Source organism: Pseudophryne corroboree, chromosome 12 (genome assembly GCF_028390025.1).
Source record: "Pseudophryne corroboree isolate aPseCor3 chromosome 12, aPseCor3.hap2, whole genome shotgun sequence".
Taxonomy (NCBI): domain Eukaryota; kingdom Metazoa; phylum Chordata; class Amphibia; order Anura; family Myobatrachidae; genus Pseudophryne; species Pseudophryne corroboree.
This window is the reverse complement of record NC_086455.1, coordinates 37,485,397-37,505,650: the sequence shown is the minus strand read 5'-3', so window position 1 is coordinate 37,505,650 and position 20,254 is coordinate 37,485,397. Positions and strand designations below refer to the sequence as shown.

At 46.1% G+C, this 20,254-nt stretch overlaps 1 protein-coding gene across 1 annotated transcript in view; it reads left to right on the top strand.

The window, feature by feature from the left end:
* Positions 1-20,254, top strand: part of RTF1 (RTF1 homolog, Paf1/RNA polymerase II complex component) — a 110,952-nt gene that overhangs the window by 65,985 nt on the left and 24,713 nt on the right. The window contains exons 11-16 of the mRNA XM_063947345.1: positions 303-410; positions 2,260-2,337; positions 2,998-3,119; positions 3,755-3,812; positions 5,136-5,213; positions 6,221-6,316. Of these exons, the coding sequence (XP_063803415.1) occupies positions 303-410; positions 2,260-2,337; positions 2,998-3,119; positions 3,755-3,812; positions 5,136-5,213; positions 6,221-6,316 (540 nt within the window). The remainder of the gene's footprint in view (positions 1-302; positions 411-2,259; positions 2,338-2,997; positions 3,120-3,754; positions 3,813-5,135; positions 5,214-6,220; positions 6,317-20,254) is intronic.

The following is a 20,254-nucleotide window of genomic DNA, read 5'->3' as shown; positions in this document are numbered from 1 at the left end:
TCTGTTGGCCTCCTTTGGTTTCATTCACAAGTTCCTCATGGCTGCTCTGCAAGGGAAAGGGTTATAGGGAAAGACCAAATTAAATGTCTATTTACAGATTTATTAATTCAGTTTGGTCATTGTTTTAGAGTCCTGCAGTTAGTTAATGGACTAGTCCCCATTGTGAGTGTCTCTGCCCCAGGTTTAACAAATGAAAAAGAAAAAATTCCCTCCATGTTGTCTTTGTTTTGACCTATAATAAACCTCAGTTAGTGTTAGCTGATGGTATTGAGCTGAGTAATAAAGACCGGTTTGCTTTGTAGATGTTCTCGGCTAGTATGCAGCTCCCAACGCTAGATGAGATAAACAAGAAAGAGGTGACTATTAAAGAGGCAATGAACTATAAATTCAATGACCAGGACATTGAAGAGGTAAGCTATATAGTCTGGTGCTAAACATTTATATACAGTTCTCCAAATGCATGAACCTGACCAGTGACTCAGATTTTACTGCTTATAAAAATGAACATCCCTATATGTTCTATTTAGAAAGGTATCTAATAATACTATAGGGGCGTATATTGTATGTGTGGTAGAATGCTTTCTGGGTTGGTCGGTTTGATTTTCAACAACTTTAAAATAGAAGAAAGCTGTAGACGTGCACTGTATGTATTTGGCCGATGTATTTTGTAAAGTTTGATGGCATGCTAGGATGCTAGTCATGGGTAAGATGTAGGAGAGCGAGAAGGTCTCATAAAACCCAGGATCATCTCCTTTCTTTCAGTATTTGACTGTTTTTGCTAATTAAGATTAGACGAGGGAAAATAGTTATACTCTATTGCTTACTCTAAACCAGGAGTGGGCAATTATTTCAGCTGGGGGGGGGGGGGGGGGGGCGCTTAACACTTCCAGTGAATAGTTGAGGGCCACACACAAAATATCTTGTAAATCGGGTCTGAACTGCGCATGCACCGCAGTCCCTACCCCCCTTCCCCTGAACCTATATAGCAGTCCCTACCCCTCTTCCCCTCCCCTCCCCTGAACCTATATAGCAGTCCCTACCCCCCTTCCCCTCCCCTGAACCTATATAGCAGTTCCTACCCCCCTTCCCTTCCCCTCCCCTGAACCTATATAGCAGTCCCTACCCCCCTTCCCCTCCCCTCCCCTGAACCTATATAGCAGTCCCTACCCCCCTTCCCCTGAACCTATATAGCAGTCCCTATCCCCCTTCCCCTCCCCTCCCCTGAACCTATATAGCAGTCCCTACCCCCCTTCCCTGAACCTATATAGCAGTCCCTACCCCCCTTCCCTGAACCTATATAGCAGTCCCTATCCCCCTTCCCTGAACCTATATAGCAGTCCCTACCCGCCTTCCCCTCCCCTGAACCTATATAGCAGTCCCTACCCCCCTTCCCTTCCCCTCCCCTGAACCTATATAGCAGTCCCTACCCCCTTCCCTGGACCTATATAGCAGTCCCTACCTCCCTTCCCCCCCCCCCCCTTCCCCTGAATCTATATAGCAGTCCCTACCCCCCTTTCCCCCCACCTATATAGCAGTTTTTATCTCCCCTCCCCTCCCCATAACCCATATTGCAGTTTCAGTACAGATCCATTTCAGGTACTGGCTGGGCAGGGGGTTACCTTTTTTTCACAGTGGAAGATGATCCGCTGCCTGATACCCGCTGCCCGTGCTTCACGGAGTCGCTGCTGCTGCCCGGAGTCACTGCTGCTGCTCGCCACTCCTGCTGTGGCTCCACCCCCCGTGCCGCCCTGCGCGTAACATCACAGAGGAAATCCCGGTCAGCAGACCCTGTCACGTGACCGGGATTTCCTCAGCGGCGCCGCATCTGGCAGCAGTGTAGCGCAATGACAAGCGGCTCAGCCAGTCCGGCCGCTTGTCATTGCACACTGATGAGAGACAGCGGGCCAGGCAGGATCGGTTCGCAGGGGCGCATGTTGCCCAGCGCTGCTCTAAACAATTGTTAACTCTTTGTTTAATCAGCACATAACATAGTTACAAAGTAATCCCAGTTATGGACACATTAAATGCACTGAGATGTAGCCAATAGGGAAGTCAGGAATATTTACTTTTAACCTAACTTAGTTTAATAACGCTCTATGTAAAACAAATATTAAGTGTCAGAAAAATGTGCTAGCATGTATTAAAACAGATCTAGAAGATAATCCGTTATCCAATAATGCATCTTTTTGGTTGCAGGGATTATGTGTACCATATCATTTTATATTAAGGCTCAGCATAATCTTACTCTTTCCATTGCAGATTGTAAAAGAAAAAGAACGGTTTAGAAAAGCTCCTCCCAACTATGCCATGAAAAAAACGCAGCTTTTGAAAGATAAGGTAAAACCAACTACCATGTGGTGTACTGTTTATCTAAAGCTGAAATAAAGACATTACGGAATTATGGAAGTTCTGATTGTCCATTGCTATCCAAGATACTACTAACCCAGATGCAGGTAGAACAATGTCTGCTGAGGTCACGTGTGTTTGACATAGATTTATAAGCTGAACTCCTTTGAGGTCTTCTCTTCAGATTCACATTGTGTCTGCTGTGGAGACCCACTTAAATAAGTGTTTAAAGTTGCAGCTGTGGCAATCTAGAGCATTTTAGTAAAAAAAATCCATTAAATCCTCTTTTGCAGGAAACAGGCTGTCCCATCTGTAACAAAAGAATTACTTTCTGGCCTTCAAACTATGTATAATGCAAATTACATTTTCTGTCTCCTTAGCATAGTATTGCACTTATGTCTGAGAAGGATATGATTGTGTCCATTTCCTGTTAGAGCCACTTGGTCCCACTGAGCACGTTCCCCTGAACTTCTATGATAAGAGAGGATTTAATTGATAAAAGGTCATATTTTCTAGGTCGATTTTTATTTCATCCAATTATTATAATTGGTTCCTGTGTTGTGCAGGATTTGTTAGATACCTGGTCACTTATTTGTGTAACATTTCTGAAGGGTCAGTGTTGAACACAAATCTGGTTTGATGCTCTTGCAGGCAATGGCAGAGGAAGCTGGAGACCAGGACCGAGCAAAGGAAATTCAAGACCAGATGAATGAACTAGAAGAGAGGGCTGAGGCTCTGGATCGTCAGCGGACAAAGAACATTTCTGCTATTAGGTCAGAGTTTAAATGTGCTGTAAACTTGTATTCCACTATATATATATATATATATATATATATATATATTTATGTGGCTGGAAACCTAGGAAAATGTATGAAGTGCCCCAAATCAAAACGGTTAAGCCTGTGTGTGTATTTTATGTGTATGTATATAACACACACACACACTGAATATATATGTGTGTGTGTGTATATATATATATATATATATATATATATATATATATATATATATATATATATATATATATATATATTCAGTGTTTTTAGCTCGTCATGATTAATATTGGTTTTGTTATTTCATAAAAATCCTATCCAGCTCCTTTACCAATCATTGTTTCCCTCCATAGTTAGTAGGCGGACCCCCTCCCCTAGACTGCTTCTTATATACACTCCTGGTAGGGTCCGCTCTCCCCTCTTTATGTCATACCTGCTTAGTGCTTGTAGGTGTGGGCCCTGAAGTCCGTTGTGGAATACGTTAACATTAATTGTCACAATGAGAATATTAGAGCAGAATGGATTTGTTTACCTTGTATGTCTAATTCTTGCAGTCTGTCTTAATGTAATTTACTGCTAATTTATACTTGTACAGGTATGCTTTGTTAATAACTTTCATTTGTTGGCTTCATCAGTTATATAAATCAGCGGAACAGAGAGTGGAACATAGTGGAGTCTGAGAAAGCTTTAGTGGTAAGTGAATATGGGATATTATGTTATAAATCTAATTTTACAAGTCCGTACCTTGCAGGAACAAGTTAGCAGAATGACCGATTTCCTTCACAAAACAACTTTAGATACATACAGGTTCCTTACAGAGCAACAATGTCTGAAAACAGTTGAGTTTGTGAAGGAATCAGTCATCTTATAAAGTAAAAAAACAACTTGGGTGGAATAGACTAAAGCTGGGTACACACTATGCCAGAGGTTCCCAAATGCTGTCCTCAACGCTCCCCAACAGTTCAAGTTTTATGATATCTATGCTTGAGTACTTGTTACTTAATTAGTACAGTGCTGCAGTCTATTTGATTTAATCATCTTTGCTGAACCATAGACATCCTTAAATTCTGGACCGTTAGGGTGCCTGGTAGACTAAGGGGTCTGTTAACTAAGCCATGGAGAGAGAGAATACCAGCCAATCAGCTTCTGCCGTGTTACAGGCTGTGTTTGAAAAATGACAGCAGCTGGTTGGCTTGTACTTTCTCTCTTCAAGGATTATGCTGGCCATACACTAGGTGGATATCCTGTACGAATACACGATATCAACCTATCATTCTACCCATTGCATGCACATCGTGCATGTTAATGGGTGCGAATACGATGCGATGCACGGCCCCGCGGGTCGCACGTAGCATCAGCTGATCATATGTGCTGCACATACGATCAGTCGATCCCGCCCCCTGGCATTTGCGGAGGTACAATAGATCGTACAGTGCAAAAGCAGCGTACAATCTATCGCATGCCCGGCAGCTGGCAGGGGGGATTAGTTAGTACGGCTCGCATCTAATGCGAGTAGTACTAATGTATGGCCAGCATTAATTAATAGATCCCTGAGTTTGGGAACAGCTGCACTATGCAGCAATAAGGCTGATAATCTCAGAGTGTACGCAGCCCATTTCTGCCAATAGTTTATTTACAAACGGCAACTTTGTGACCAGCTTCAGGACAGATAATCGATCAGATTACACTGTAATTCTACAGTGTACATTAGAAATCAGCTGTGCTCAGGATCGTTTCATAACTGAGAAAAATCATAAAAGTTGGCGTGATCACTCAGGTGTGTATCTAGCATTATTCTTTAAATGTGTGTAGGGAAATTCCGTTTGTTAAAAGCTATTGTATGTGAGACTCGGTGATAGCTGTGTGCGTGCCAACACACTATTAAATGACAGCCCATCAGGACATTTTCAGGAGCAAAAAAAAATAAAAAAAAATTATATTGCTTACATTTTTGCTTCGAAGATTATTATAAAATAAAAATTACAGTCTGGTACTAAAACTATTTATCTCGCGTAGGCCGAGAGCCAGAGTATGAAGCAGCAACAGATGGATCCTTTCACCAGGAGGCAGTGTAAACCCACTATGGTGTCCAATGTAGGTATACAAACAAATGTTCTTTTCTAGAAACGTCTTCATTGTGACACTTACCGTGTCAGGCCAAAGGCGCTTGTAGAAGTTGCTCTGTAAGCATTTCCTGCTTCTTCACTCTTTGAGCATCCTGAGATCTGTTTGGACTTGGGAGCGTTTACTGATTTGGTTGGGTGTAACATTAGGACTTAGATTGGAATTTACATTTAAAAGGGTAAGGAATTAAAACATTGATAGTTATATATCTGATCCTGGTCAGGATGTCCCTGATATTCCACTGCAGCTCTGTTATAAAGTATTACTACCCACTCTGCTGCAGACGGCTACACCTCCCCCAACATCTCTATGATGGTATCTTGACGGTTTCTCATATCAAGCAAACAGCACAACATGTAAAGGTAAATGTAAAAGGGTGTGGGAAGCCGGAGGTGCAGGAGTTTGTGCGAGTTTTCCTGTATTTTTAAAGTGGCAATTATTTACTAGGCACACCCAGGTTGTTTTTGCCTTGTAAATGATTTCCCCTTTAAAAATTCAGGCATACCTGCCCATTCTCCTGCACCCATGGCATCTCGCACCCTATTACGTTTACCCTGTAGTCTTCCCAGAAAATTTGACATCTCTGACCTTGCCTCTGTGTGTGAATTTATCAATGTATTATGAAAGAGCAAGTCTGCAAATCTACCAGTACAACAGAACGTATTTGATGGTTTCCTTTATCCAGGTTTTATTTCTAGTTTAAGATATTTTTTTTAATTCTTATTTATTAGGCGTCCTAATGTGTAATGTGTACTTATGTAATGTGTAGTTTTGTAAATGAGGAAGAAATAAAATAAAAAAAACAAGTAAGCAATGCAGAGCAGTGAGCGATCACATGAGCACACACCATGAATTCAAAGTGAGCAGCAAAACTACAGACAGGGAAGTGTAATACTGTGGTCCCATGGTGTATATAACATCTGATAATGTGCCTGTCAGTTGTCTGATTCATGTCATTTGTAAACCGTTTATTGCAGTCCAGAGATCCAGCCGTCCAAGCGGCCATAATTGCTCAGCTAAATGCAAAGTACGGGTCAGACGGTAACATGGATACATCTAAAGATAAAGGAATGGTAAGCACACAGACTTAATCCCTGTGCTCACTTATCTGTTCTATGATGTAACCTGTCAGTCGATGAAACACGAGTTCTCCTACATCTCATTGTTTTGATGTCTGTGTCTACCTAACCTGAAAGTGTGTCTAGTAATAAGCTAGGTAGTGTCTATTAAGGAGTTCACATGTGGAGTCTGTGCTCATCTAGGGGCATGTCCAAGAGGCAGCTTCTTGGTGGGTGTAACTTCACATGGAAAGTGTCGCTAATAAGTGCAAAGCAGGACTGGCTTGTGGTCCGACTACTTGAGAAGTGCCTTCTAGCATAAGCTGCCGCTTTGTAAATATGTTGCTCCCAGAGTTACGGCGCTATGAGCAAAGTGTCATACGATTGAATGCTGCTCGCCTATTACTAAATGCAATATTTTCAGGACAAGGGAAGAACAAATGTGCACTTTACTTACTTTATTTTGTACCACATGGAATGCATTTACATTTTTTTTGTAATTCAGTCTATTTCTCTATTATACGATTATGATCAACTTTAAGAACAAAACCCTCATAGCTCATCCTACCCAGAGTTGGAAAGTAATGGGGGGGAGGGGCTTCTCATTATTCTATGACGTCTTCAGCACATGTACTACTGCCGTGTTATCTCGCTTTTAGTATTGGTGGAGGACATGAGCCCTTCTAGACTATGATGATACCCTTCTAACTTATACCATGTGTACTGTAATGTGGCTGCCCTGGTTCAGCGCGGAAGAAGTTGGGCTTTGGACTCTATACCTGTTATACCACAGTCTATTCTGGCACCACTAGAGCTAGCAATGACATGCATGGCACCATTTTTTCCCTGGGAATGAACTGATGCTTTCATCTTCTTCTTCATTTTTTTAACGTCAGTTTTTTTTTTTAAAGAGATCAGCTTCAAGTTTCAGGGGTACAGAAAGAAAAAGGGATAGGGGGGAAACATCAACAGTAATTTAAGTGAAATACATTCAGACTGTAGACAGTAATAAATTCACAGATACATGTAAAAAGGTAGGTGGAAGGGTAGGACATGATTTAGTGACCTGGACTTGGGGTGAGGACTGGTTCGTTCAGAGGAAATTGGGCCGAATCCGAGCCGGAGGGGTCGGCAGAGGCCTGGGTCCGCACTCTAGATTTTTCGGAATACCGCCATAAGGACCAATCGGGTAGTTTCTGGGAGGGATAGGGAGGCGAAACCAGAAAGTTTGATTCCAACTCGTAATGAACAGTAATCTTTTGAATAACTTTGGAAATGTGGGGGTGTGAGATTTGTTTCCAGTTCTGAGCTAGGTCAGCTCTTGCCGCTATAAGTATGCGGCCCAGTACGTATTTATGTCGGGGCAGTACAGAGTCTGGCATCAGATGGAGCAAAGACGTATGAAGGACATTATTTTTTATGGTAAATACTCTTCCCCAACCCCCCCCCCCCCCTCTCTAAAATATGGCTAAACAGGGTCAAGACCAAAAAAATGTGATATATATCGCCAACTTCCCCACATAGCCGCCAGCAAAATTTAGAACAGGAGGGCCAAAACAGGTGGAGTCTATATGGGGTCAAGTACAGCCTATACAGCAATTTTGTATGCATCTCAGTGTGATTAAGACATTTGGACATATTGTAAGAGGGCATGTAGATGTTATTCCATAGAGAATCAGACAAAACAACGCCTAATTCCTCCTCCCACTTAATTTGCGCCTTAACTTTGGGATTGGGTGGTAAGGCAATAAGTAGTTTATATCAAAAGAAGACCTTGCCCTTAGAATTGGTTCTATACAACCTAGCGGAAGTCTGTTGAGTGTGCGGGTTAATGTCTTTGGTAGTAGAGGGGAGCGTGCTCCACCAGTGTCTAATTTGGTAGTAGCTCAATAGTGCCGATTCTGGTAAGTTAAATTTAGATTGCAAGGCGGGGAAGGGCATCAGAACTGATCCGTCAAGCAAGTCACTCGGAGAACTGTTATAGCATTAAAAACGTGGGTTAATGGGGATGTCAAAAGCCTTTGGAATACTTTGTAAAAGTCATGGACAAAACCATCTGGTCCCGGGGATTTACCATTGGGCAGGGATTTGATTGCCTCAGCAACTTCTGCGGAAGTCCAAGGAGCGTTTAAGAGCTCCACTTGGGTTTCCGTCAAGGAGGGGAGATGTTTGGAGTCTAAAAAGTCATCAATAGATGACGCCAAAGGTTGGGGGGTAGTAAGATCGGATGAGAGGTTGTAAAGCTGGGTATAATAACGGGCAAATTGATTTGAAATATCCAGAGGATTGGAGATTTTTGACCCAGAGAGGGGGAGGTTAAAAATGTTATCCTGTTCCGAGCCTGTTGGGCCCGTAACTTCCAGGCTAGTAATTTACCTGGTCTATTGCCATATATATATATATATATATAAAATCTTCTACGCAGTCTATTTAATGCCTACTGGGTACGTGTCATTAAAAGTTGTTTAAAGTGAGCCCGTGTACTGGCTGAGTCGTTACGGATAGACTGAGATGGGAGCTGCTTGTTTTGATCCTCAAGATGCTTCAATTTAGTTTTTAGATCTAATTGGAGTTTAGCGGATTGCCGTTTAAGAAAAGCACCCGCTTGAATGGCTACCCCACTAACTACCGCCTTCAAGGCGCACCAGTGATTTAAGGTGGACGTGTCTGAAGGAGCATTAGACGATAAGTAACCCGAAATGCTGTCCTCAATCATCTTTCTAGCAGTGTGGTCAGAGATTAAATGGGGGGGAGAGCCGCCAAGAACGATGTGGGAAATGTTGACGGTCCAGATCCCAACGGCACAATATCGGGGCATGATCCGACCACGTGATGGGGAGAATGTCTATTGAGTGTATATATTGTAGGGTCCATTTGTCACAAAAGGTGAAGTCTATCCGTGAGTGAGTTGTGTACAGGGGAGTAGAAGGTGTAGTCTCTAGCGGAAGGGTTCTGAACCCTCCATGCATCGTATAAATCATATTCAGTCAATAGGGACCGAAACCCAGTGGAGGGCACGGATGGACGGACCGATCTCAGCGTGGCATCTCGAGGGGAACTATCCAATGCAGGGTCTAAAACCAGGTTCAAATCTCCCATGAGCACCAGAGAGCCTTTGCGAAAGGCCTCTGTATCTTCGCAAATAGTTTACGGAGAAATGTAACCTGGTTAGCGTTAGGGGCGTACACCGAGGCTATAGTGACCAATTTATCTGCTAGAAGGCCTTGCACAATCAGAAACCGCCCATTTTTATCCGCTAATTGAGATTGCAGCACAAAGGGGGTACGCCCGCTAAACAGAATCGCAACTCCATTACGCTTAAACGGGCCAGAGTACCGTTGGGAATACCTCTGGTCTCCAAAAACTGGTGGGCCTAAGGATGAAAAGTGAGTTTCTTGTAAAGCAACAACGTCCGCATTTTGCTTAAAAAAAAGGTGAGGGTTAGCCGTTTATTGGGGGAATTGAGTCCCTTAACGTTTAAGGATATGGTCCGGACCATGGTATATAGGTGAAGTGTGTATTAATGACCCAACAACTTTATACAGAACCACCTTGTAAAAAAAAAACAGTACAGAACAATGTGTTTCCCAAAGAACAATATATAGGGTAAAGAAAACAAGAACAAAAGTGCAGAAACCCCCCCAAAACAAAATACAAGCCAAGGGGAAAATCAAGACGACCCCGTATATCGGGCCTGCATAGCTTCTGCAAGGGGAAGACAAATGCAGTAGTGTAACTAAGGGGGTAAACGTGGCCTTGCGCCACCACCTATGGTATATATTCATTTATTCATTCAGGCACCCGTACCATCACTACTCTCTCATCATCCCTGCCCTCAAAGTTAATCCCACCTCATCGCTACAGCAACCCTGAAAATCTCATTCACATCTCTCCCACAAACTCATACCCCCTATCCTTTGCCCTCTGGAATGCCAGATCTGTTTGTAACAAACTGGTCCCCACTCATGACCTTTTCATTTCCAACTCCCTACACCTACTAGCCATTACTGAAACTTGGATTACGCCCTCTGACACTACTTCTGCTGCTGCTCTCTCTGCTGGGGGCCTCACATTCACACACACACACACCCCGACCTGGGGGTCGCCATGGGGGTGGTGTTGGGGTCCTTTTACCTTCTAGTTACTCCTACCAACTCATACCACCAGAACCATCCGTTATATTCTCTACATTTGAGGTCCACGCCATACGCCTCTTCCAACCAGTCCATCTTAGAGTAGCTGTCATTTACCGCCCCCCTGGCACTGCTTCCAAATTCATCGACAACTTTGCTTCCTGGCTTCCTCACTTCCTCTCTTCTGACATTCCCACCATTATCCTAGGCGATTTCAACATCCCTATTGACATCCCCACACAATCCCCTGCCTCTAAACTCCTTAACCTCACCTCTTCACTTGGTCTCTCCCAGTGGACCTCCTCACCCTCCCATGTGAATGGGAGCTCACTGGATCTGGTCTTCACTCACCGCTGTGATATTTCTGATTTTTCCAACTCCCCATTTCCCCTCTCTGACCACCACCTGCTCTCCTTTAACCTATCTCTCTCGACTTCCCCATCTCTACCTCCTAAGGCTACCATCACTAAGCGTAACATTGAAGCTATTGACACCACATTCCTTTCCTCCCTGTTTGACTCGCTTCTCTCTCCTATTCTTTCTCTCTCATGCCCTGAACAAGCCACTTCCACATACAATGCTTCCCTTACTTCTGCTCTTGACTCTGTTGCTCCACCAACCACTATTCAACCTCGCAAATTAACACCTCAACCCTGGCACACCAAATGCACCAGATATCTGCAAAAATGCTCACGTACTGCTGAGCGACACTGGAGGAAATCACGCCCTAAGGCAGACTTCCTCCATTTCAAACTTATGCTCTCATCCTTCAGTGCTGCCCTTTCTCTTGCTAAACAGTCATACTTCAAGAACCTCATCTCCTCCCAGTCTTCCAACCCCCGGCGCCTCTTTGCCACTCTCAACTCACTCCTCTGCCCACCTCCACCTCGTCTCCCTTCCTCACTCTCTGCTCTTGACTTTGCCACTTACTTCACATCCAAAATTGACTCCATACGTCAGGACATCACATCACACCAGACCATCAGTAACCAGCCTTCTCCCATCCCTTACCAACCCTCCCCATCCCTCGCACCAACTCTGCCATCTTTCTCCCATGCATCTGGAGAGGAAGTCATGGCCCTCATTCGTTCCTGTCCCCTCACCACCTCCCCACTTGACCCTATCCCCTCCCGCCTCCTCTGCTACCTCTCTTCTTCTGCTTGTTCCCATCTTTCCCACCTTCTCAATCTCTCCCTCTCATCAGGCACTGTCCCCTCTGCCTTCAAGCACGCACTCATCAGGCACTGTCCCCTCTGCCTTCAAGCACGCACTCATCTCTCCTATTCTTAAAAACCTACCCTTGATCCAAACACTCTCTCCAACTACCGACCCATCTCTCTCCTCCCTTTTGCCTCCAAACTCCTTGAGCGTATTGTCTACAACCGCCTTACTTCCTTTCTTTCCTCACACTCACTGCTTGACCCATTCCAATCTGGCTTCCGTCCTCTCCACTCCACTGAAACTGCCCTTACAAAAGTATGCAATGATCTCCATGCTGCTAAATCTAAGGGACACTACTCTCTACTTATTCTACTTGATCTCTCTGCTGCTTTTGACACTGTGGACCATCCTCTCCTACTGCAAATCCTTCACTCCATTGGTCTGCGTGACACTGCCCTCTCTTGGTTGTCGTCCTACCTTTCTGACCGTTCATTCTCTGTCTCCTCTCATGACTCCACCTCCCCCTCACTTCCACTAACTGTAGGGGTACCCCAAGGTTCTGTCCTTGGTCCTCTTCTCTTCTCTCTCTATACGTCCTCACTAGGTAAGCTCATTAGTTCTTTTGGTTTCCAATATCATCTCTATGCTGATGACACTCAAATCTATCTTTCCTCTCCAGACCTCTCCCCTACTCTCCTCACTCGTATCTCCAACTGTCTCTCTGCTATCTCTTCCTGGATGTCCCAGCGCTTTCTTAAACTTAACATGTCTAAGACCGAGCTGATCATCTTCCCTCCCTCCCGCATAACCTCACCTCCTACAATCTCATTATCTATTGATGGCACTACTATCTCCTCTACCCCCCAAGTGCGCTGTCTTGGAGTAATCCTTGACTTCTCCCTCTCCTTCAAACCATACATTCAGCACCTCTCACAAACCTGCCGTTTTCATCTAAAAAATATTTCCAGGATCAGACCCTTTCTGACCCAGGATGCTACTAAGACTCTTATCCACTCACTGGTCATCTCCAGACTGGACTACTGTAATCTCCTCCTGACTGGCATTCCTGACAAATACCTCTCTCCACTCTATCCTCAATGCTGCTGCCCGGCTCATTTTCCTCACCAAACGCACTACGTCCACCTCTCCTCTCTTACTAGACCTTCACTGGCTCCCCTTCCCTTTCAGAATCCATTTCAAGCTTCTCACACTTGCTTACAAAGCCCTCACCCACTCCTCTCCCATCTACATCTCTGATCTTATCTCGCTTTACACTCCCACCCGTCCTCTTCGCTCTGCTAATGCTCGCCGACTCTCCTGCCTACGGATTACTTCCTCCCACTCCTACCTCCAAGATTTTTCACGTGCTGCACCACTTCTCTGGAATTCTCTACCTCTCCCCCTCAGACTCTCCACCTCGCTACAAAACTTCAAACGGGCTCTCAAGACCCACTTCACCAAACCCAGCCAAATCTCATCCTAAACCTCTGTTCCACGCTCTCTTTGTACCCCATCTGTCTCACCCCTGTCTGTCTACCCCTCCCCTTTAGAATGTAAGCTCTCACGAGCAGGGCCCTCTTCCCTCATGTGCTTACCCTTTTCTTACTTTAATAATCTTCAGCTGCACCAAATCCAGCAGTCTTCTGCCACCTGATACTTATTCCAGTGTCATCTGCTGATGTAGCTATGTTTATTTACCCTGTACTTGTCCTATATTGTCGTCAACTGTAAGTTGCTGTTTTCCTGTTTGATTATTTGTTTATGTACTCTGTAATTGGGCGCTGCGGAACCCTTGTGGCGCCATATAAATAAAGGATAATAATAATAATAATAAACAATGAGGGCAAACAGAGTCGCCCGCATAGAGTGCGCGCTCAATAAACAGATTTAAAGCAGCTAACAACTTCAGCAGAGGCAACACAACATAAAGAACCGGTGAGAAAAGAACATTGAAATACAACATATGGTTCAAAATACAGAAAGCATATAGTAAAACACATAGGTATACCAGTGCATAACTCACGGATTCCCAGGGGGTAGTCCCAAACATAAGGCATAGTCCCAAACAAACAGCATAGAGCAATGCAGAGCAACTTGAAGAACTCCTCAAGCAAAAGGAGTGATCCAAACTCTCAGGTCGTGGCCCATTCAGTGCAGGGACGAGGACGAGCACTAGGCCCTTGAGGTTGGTTTACGGAAATGTCCCAGTCTGACATCAGCTTGACCCCAGCGTCCAGGGAGGCAACGACATAGGAGGATCCCTCTTAAGAGATGATGAGCTTCACTGGGAAACCCCACCTATAGGGTATGTCATTCGTACGGAGGGCCGTTGTTATCGGAGCTAGGTTCCTTCTCTTCGCTATAGTCACTGTCGAGAAATCCGGAAAGATTTGGATCCCTCCAAGGGCATCGGAATCTCCTGCTGCTCTGAGGATCTTTTCTTTAGTGGGAAAGAAATGGACATGGAGAAGGGTGTCTTTAGAGAGATCAATGGGTACCGGGCATGGGCGCGGTAAGCTGTGGATTCGATCAATAAGCAAATCACGATCGTCCGGCATAGGGCCATGGTATAGCCTTCCAATTCTGAGTTGGCCACTGAGTCAGGGATACCCCTGATCTTGATGTTTCGTCTTGAGCAGTCCTCCATATCCGCCATTTTATCCCGAAGGGTATCCAGATCGGCCCTCTCCTGGTGATGTGCAGTAATGAGATCATTATGAGATGCTACAAGCTCCTCCATCTTGCGGTCCAAATGAGCCGTGCGATTTCCAACCTCAACTAGGTCCAACTTCACCTCCCTGACTGCTGCCGTGAGGTCATCTGCCAAATTAGATTTAAATGCCGACAGGACCTGGCATAAAGATTTCACAGCCCAAGGGGCCTCAGAGTCTACATCTATGCCAGAAATTAACAGGGAGGAAAGCGGGATAGCTGATTTCACCAGGCCCGAGGAGGTAGCGGAAGAGTCGCCCAGGGATGAGGAAGGGACCAGTGTCATCTTCTGCACGCGGAAGGACACCTTGGGTGGTACACCCCTTTCAACTTTTTAGGGGGCATGATGACGGGTCGTAGAATGATGTAAAAGAACAGAATAGATTGTACGCCAGGTATCGGTAGGTAGGTGACCAGCTAAGGACCAGGCAGGCAGAACACAGAGGCGAGAAACTTCAGAAGGCGAGCACAATAAACATGAGTGGTTGAGTTGGGAGAGAGGATTTACATCAGGAGCCCAATGCTGGGTGTCATCATCCAGCAGGGCTGCATGTTGCTGGAAACAATAACTGGTCTGTGTCTACTACTGATTTGGAGCTCCCCAATAAAGCTATATGCCCCACAGGATTGGGAGCCCAAATGTGCCAGTTGCCAGATATCTGTGGTTGACTGTAAAATAGAAGTGAATACCTGCGCTGGCTGTACAAGTTAATAATAATAAAAATAATAGTAATTATAATAACAATAATAATAATAATTAATAATTAAAGGGATGGTTTGTTCTGTGTAAAAAATAACAATTTATTTATAAATCACATATAAACAAATCTAAAAGAAAAAGGAATTCCTGTTACTACAAGGTGGCGATAAAACTTGAAATGTCTTTATCAGAATAAGACTTGGTGGATTTCACATTCTCCTACATAAGGATTTTCATTCCTGAAGGCTAGGGCAACCTCCCCTTGTGCATTCACTGTGTTAGGTAAATAGTTACCAGATCCCCACGTTGTTAGACATCAGCATAGGAATGAGTCCATTTGTAGCTGTAGGGGTGGATCCGACCTGTTTGTTGAATAGGTCCAGTGATGGGAGAGAAGTCCAGAATTTGCCGGAGGATGAATGAGGCTGTGCAGGCCAATTAGGAGAGTGAAGTCCAATCATATAAAATAAGCTCAACGCGTTTCACTGGTGTAATCCAGCTTCCTCAGGAGCATAAATCCCATAAGTGTAGGGTACTCTATTTATACCCGTCCTAATAGTTAGATAAGCACCACCTGCTCAGATCATTGTTAGTACAGAGAAACAAACCATCCCAAATAACAATATAAAAAAAACACTCGTTTTCCAAATGGAATAAATTTTCTAAATAGATATTAAATTTGTGACCTTGACTGTCAGTTTTTTATATCTACCTAACACAGTGTTTATATGTGATTTATAAATAAGTTGTTATTTTTTACACAGAACAAACCATCCCTTTAATTATTAATTATTATTATTGTTATTGTTGTTATTATAATTACTATTATTTTTATTATTATTAACTTGTACAGCCAGCGCAGGTATTCACTTCTATTTTACTGTCTGTTTTCTGAGGAATTGACCTTCCTCTTACCTGCTGCTGTTGGTTGCGCACCTGCCTATTTATTTATTGATCTGTGGTTGACTGACTGGGCACAAGCTTAAATGTGACACTGGGGAAGTGAACCAGTGCAGCACCAATGCTCTGGCAGCAGGCTCCCCTGGATCACTACAGCAGGGCTAATGCAGCAATGGGGCTTGGAATAAGTGCAGAGCTCCAGGTAGCGGGATGGGTAAGGATCTGGTACCAAGAAGCCTGAGCAGCAGCTGCCACTCAGGGGGCGAGATCCCAGGGCCACTGATGGGGGAGAAGCGGGGCTCACAGAGGGAGCACAGACACAGGTGCAGAGAGGGAAGCCAGGCCGGTCCCCAGCGCACCTTCCTATAAGTAGCAGCGACCACCGCTACTAGAGCCGGCTGGGGAGAGTTCAATAGTGCCAGAGGGGATCGGGCGGGGAGACTCGCGGCTTACTTCCGGTAAATAGCGGGTCCCGTCCGGCAGCGGCAGTCACAGGCCTCGGGGCACTCTTAACACTAGGTCCTGGCGCGGGGAAGGCCATAACCCGCGGGAGTGCTGGAAACTCCCCGGCTCCGCAGCGTGATCAGCGCCGGTCTCCGAGGGTTTACAAGAGAGAACGGGGAACAGGTGAGTCCCCAGAGAGTAAGGTGCAGCCCAGCAGGAGCTCTCTTAGAACACGTCCTTTCTCTAACGTCCTAGTGGATGCTGGGGACTCCGTAAGGACCATGGGGAATAGACGGGCTCCGCAAGAGACTGGGCACTCTAAAGAAAGATTAGGTACTATCTGGTGTTCACTGGCTCCTCCCTCTATGCCCCTCCTCCAGACCTCAGTTAGAATCTGTGCCCGGCCAGAGCTGGGTGCTCCTAGTGGGCTCTCCTGAGCCTGCTAGTAAAAGAAAGTATTTGTTAGGTTTTTTATTTTCAGTGAGCTTCTGCTGGCAACAGACTCACTGCTACGAGGGACTGAGGGGAGAGAAGCAAACCTACCTGTCTACAGCTAGGTTGCGCTTCTTAGGCTACTGGACACCATTAGCTCCAGAGGGTTCGAACACAGGCATCTGTCCTCGATCGTCCGTTCCCGGAGCCGCGCCGCCGTCCCCCTTGCAGAGCCAGAAGAACAGAAGCTTGAAAACGGCGGCTGAAGACTCCGGTCTTCATTTAAGGTAGCGCACAGCACCGCAGCTGTGCGCCATTGCTCCCAGCACACTTTCACACTCCGGTCACTGTAGGGTACAGGGCGCTGGGGGGGGCGCCCTGGGCAGCAATTGAAGTACCTTTTTGGCATAACATACATATATACAGTCAGGCACTGTATATATGTAAAAACCCCCGCCATTTTTTTCACACAGAAGCGGGACAGAAGCCCGCCGCTGAGGGGGCGGGGCCTTCTTCCTCAGCACACCAGTGCCATTTTCTCTTCACAGCTCCGCTGGAAGGACGCTCCCCAGGCTCTCCCCTGCAGTATCCAGGTACAAGAAGGTTAAAAAAGAGAGGGGGGGCACATAAATTTAGGCGCAAAAGACATAAAATCGGCAGCTATTGGGTAATAGTGAATATCCCTGGGTTATATAGCGCTGTGGTGTGTGCTGGCATACTCTCTCTCTGTCTCCCCAAAGGCCTCTGTGGGGTCCGGTCCTCAGTCAGAGCATTCCCTGTGTGTCTGCTGTGTGTCGGTACGGCTGTGTCGACATGTTTGATGAGGAGGGTTACGTGGAGGCGGAGCAAGTGCGGATAAATGTGGTGTCGCCGCCGTCGGGGCCGACACCTGATTGGATGGATATGTGGAAGGTCTTAAATGATAATGTAAGCTCCTTGCATAAAAGGTTTGATGACGCTGCAGCCTTGGGACAGCCGGGGTCTCAACCCGGGCCTGCCCAGGCGATTCAGAGGCCGTCAGGGTCTCAAACGCCCACTATCTCAGATGGTTGACACAGATGCCGACACGGAGTCCGACTCCAGTGTCGACGATGATGAGGCACAATTACAGCCTAAGATGACCAAGGCCATCCGCTACATGATTATTGCAATGAAAGATGTATTGCACATTTCAGAGGTTAACCCTGTCCCTGACAAGAGGGTGTATATGTTTGGGGAGAAAAAGCAGGCAGTGACTTTTCCCCCGTCACATGAATTAAATGAGTTATGTGAAGAAGCGTGGATTTCCCTATGATAAGAAAGTGGTGATTTCCAAAAAATTACTGCTGGCGTACCCTTTCCCGCCAACGGACAGGTTACGTTGGGAATCCTCCCCTAGGGTAGACAAGGCGCTGACACGCTTATCTAAGAAGGTGGCCCTGCCGTCTCAGGATACGGCCGCCCTAAAGGATCCTGCGGATAGGAAGCAGGAAGCTATCTTGAAGTCAGTGTATACACACTCTGGTACTCTACTGAGACCAGCTATTGCTTCAGCCTGGATGTGTAGCGCTGTAGCAGCATGGACAGATACTCTGTCAGAGGACATAGATGCCCTGGACAGGGATACTGTCTTGCTAACCCTGGGCCATATAAAAGACGCCGTCTTATATATGCAGGATGCCCAGAGGGACATTTGCCTGCTGGGCTCTAGAATTAATGCAATGTCCATTTCTGCCAGGAGGGTCTTATGGACTCGGCAATGGACAGGGGATGCCGATTCTAAAAAACACATGGAGGTTTTGCCTTATAAGGGTGAGGAATTGTTTGGGGACGGCCTCTCGGACCTTGTGTCCACAGCGACAGCTGGAAAGTCGACTTTCTTGCCTCAGGTTTCCTCACAGCCTAAGAAAGCACCGTATTATCACATGCAGTCCTTTCGTTCTCAGAGAAGCAAGAAGGTCAGAGGTGCATCCTTTCTTGTCAGAGGCAGGGGTAGAGGAAAGAAGCTGCACCATGCAGCTAGTTCCCAGGAACAAAAGTCCTCCCCGGCTTGTACTAAGTCCACCGCATGACGCTGGGGCTCCACAGGCAGAGCCAGGAACGGTGGGGGCGCGTCTCCGAAAATTCAGCAACCAGTGGGTTTGCTCACAGGTGGATCCTTGGGCTATACAAATTGTATCTCAGGGATACAAGCTGGAGTTCGAAGTGACTCCCCCTCACCGTTACCTAAAATCAGCATTGCCAGCTTCCCCCACGGAAAGGGAGGTAGTCCTGGCGGCAATTCACAAGCTGTACCTCCAGCAAGTGATAATAATGGTCCCCCTCCTTCAACAGGGAAGGGGTTACTATTCCACACTGTTTGTGGTACCGAAACCGGACGGTTCGGTAAGACCCATTCTGAATTTAAAATCCTTGAACATTTATATGAAAAAATTCAAGTTCAAAATGGAATCGCTCAGAGCGGTCATTGCAAGCCTGGAAGAGGGGGATTTTATGGTATCTCTGGACATCAAGGATACTTACTTGCATGTCCCCATTTATCCACCTCACCAGGAGTACCTCAGGTTTGTGGTACAGGACTGTCATTACCAATTCCAGACGTTGCCGTTTGGTCTGTCCACGGCACCGAGAGTATTTACCAAGGTAATGGCCGAAATTATGGTACTCCTTCGGAAGCAAGGAGTTACGGTTATCCCGTACTTGGACGATCTCCTCATAAGGGCGAGGTCCAGGGAGCAGTTGTTGATCAGCGTAGCACACTCTCAGGAAGTGTTGCAACAGCACGGCTGGATTCTGAATATTCCAAAGTCGCAGCTAATTCCTACGACGCGTCTGCCCTTCCTGGGTATGATTCTGGACACAGAACAGAAGAAGGTGTTTCTCCCCTGAGGAGAAGGCCCAGGAGTTAGTGACTCTGGTCAGGGACCTCCTAAAACCAAAACAGGTGTCGGTGCATCACTGCACGCGAGTCCTGGGAAAGATGGTGGCCTCATACGAAGCCATTCCCTTCGGCAGGTTCCATGCGAGGATCTTTCAGTGGGATCTGTTGGACAAGTGGTCCGGATCGCATCTTCAGATGCATCGGCTAATCACCCTGTCCCCGAGGGCCAGGGTGTCTCTTCTGTGGTGGCTGCAGAGTGCTCATCTTCTCGAGGGCCGCAGGTTCGGCATACAGGACTGGGTCCTGGTGACCACGGATGCAAGCCTCCGCGGATGGGGGCAGTCACTCAGGGAAGAAACTTCCAAGGGCTGTGGTCAAGTCAGGAGACTTGTCTGCACATAAATATACTGGAACTAAGGGCCATATACATCGCCCTGAGTCAAGCGGAGCCCCTGCTTCTTCGAGACCAACCAGTGCTGATTCAGTCAGACAACATCACGGCGGTCGTCCATGTAAACCGCCAGGGCGGCACAAGAAGCAGGGTGGCGATGGCAGATGCCACAAAGATTCTTCGTTGGGCGGAGATTCACGTACAAGCACTGTCAGCAGTG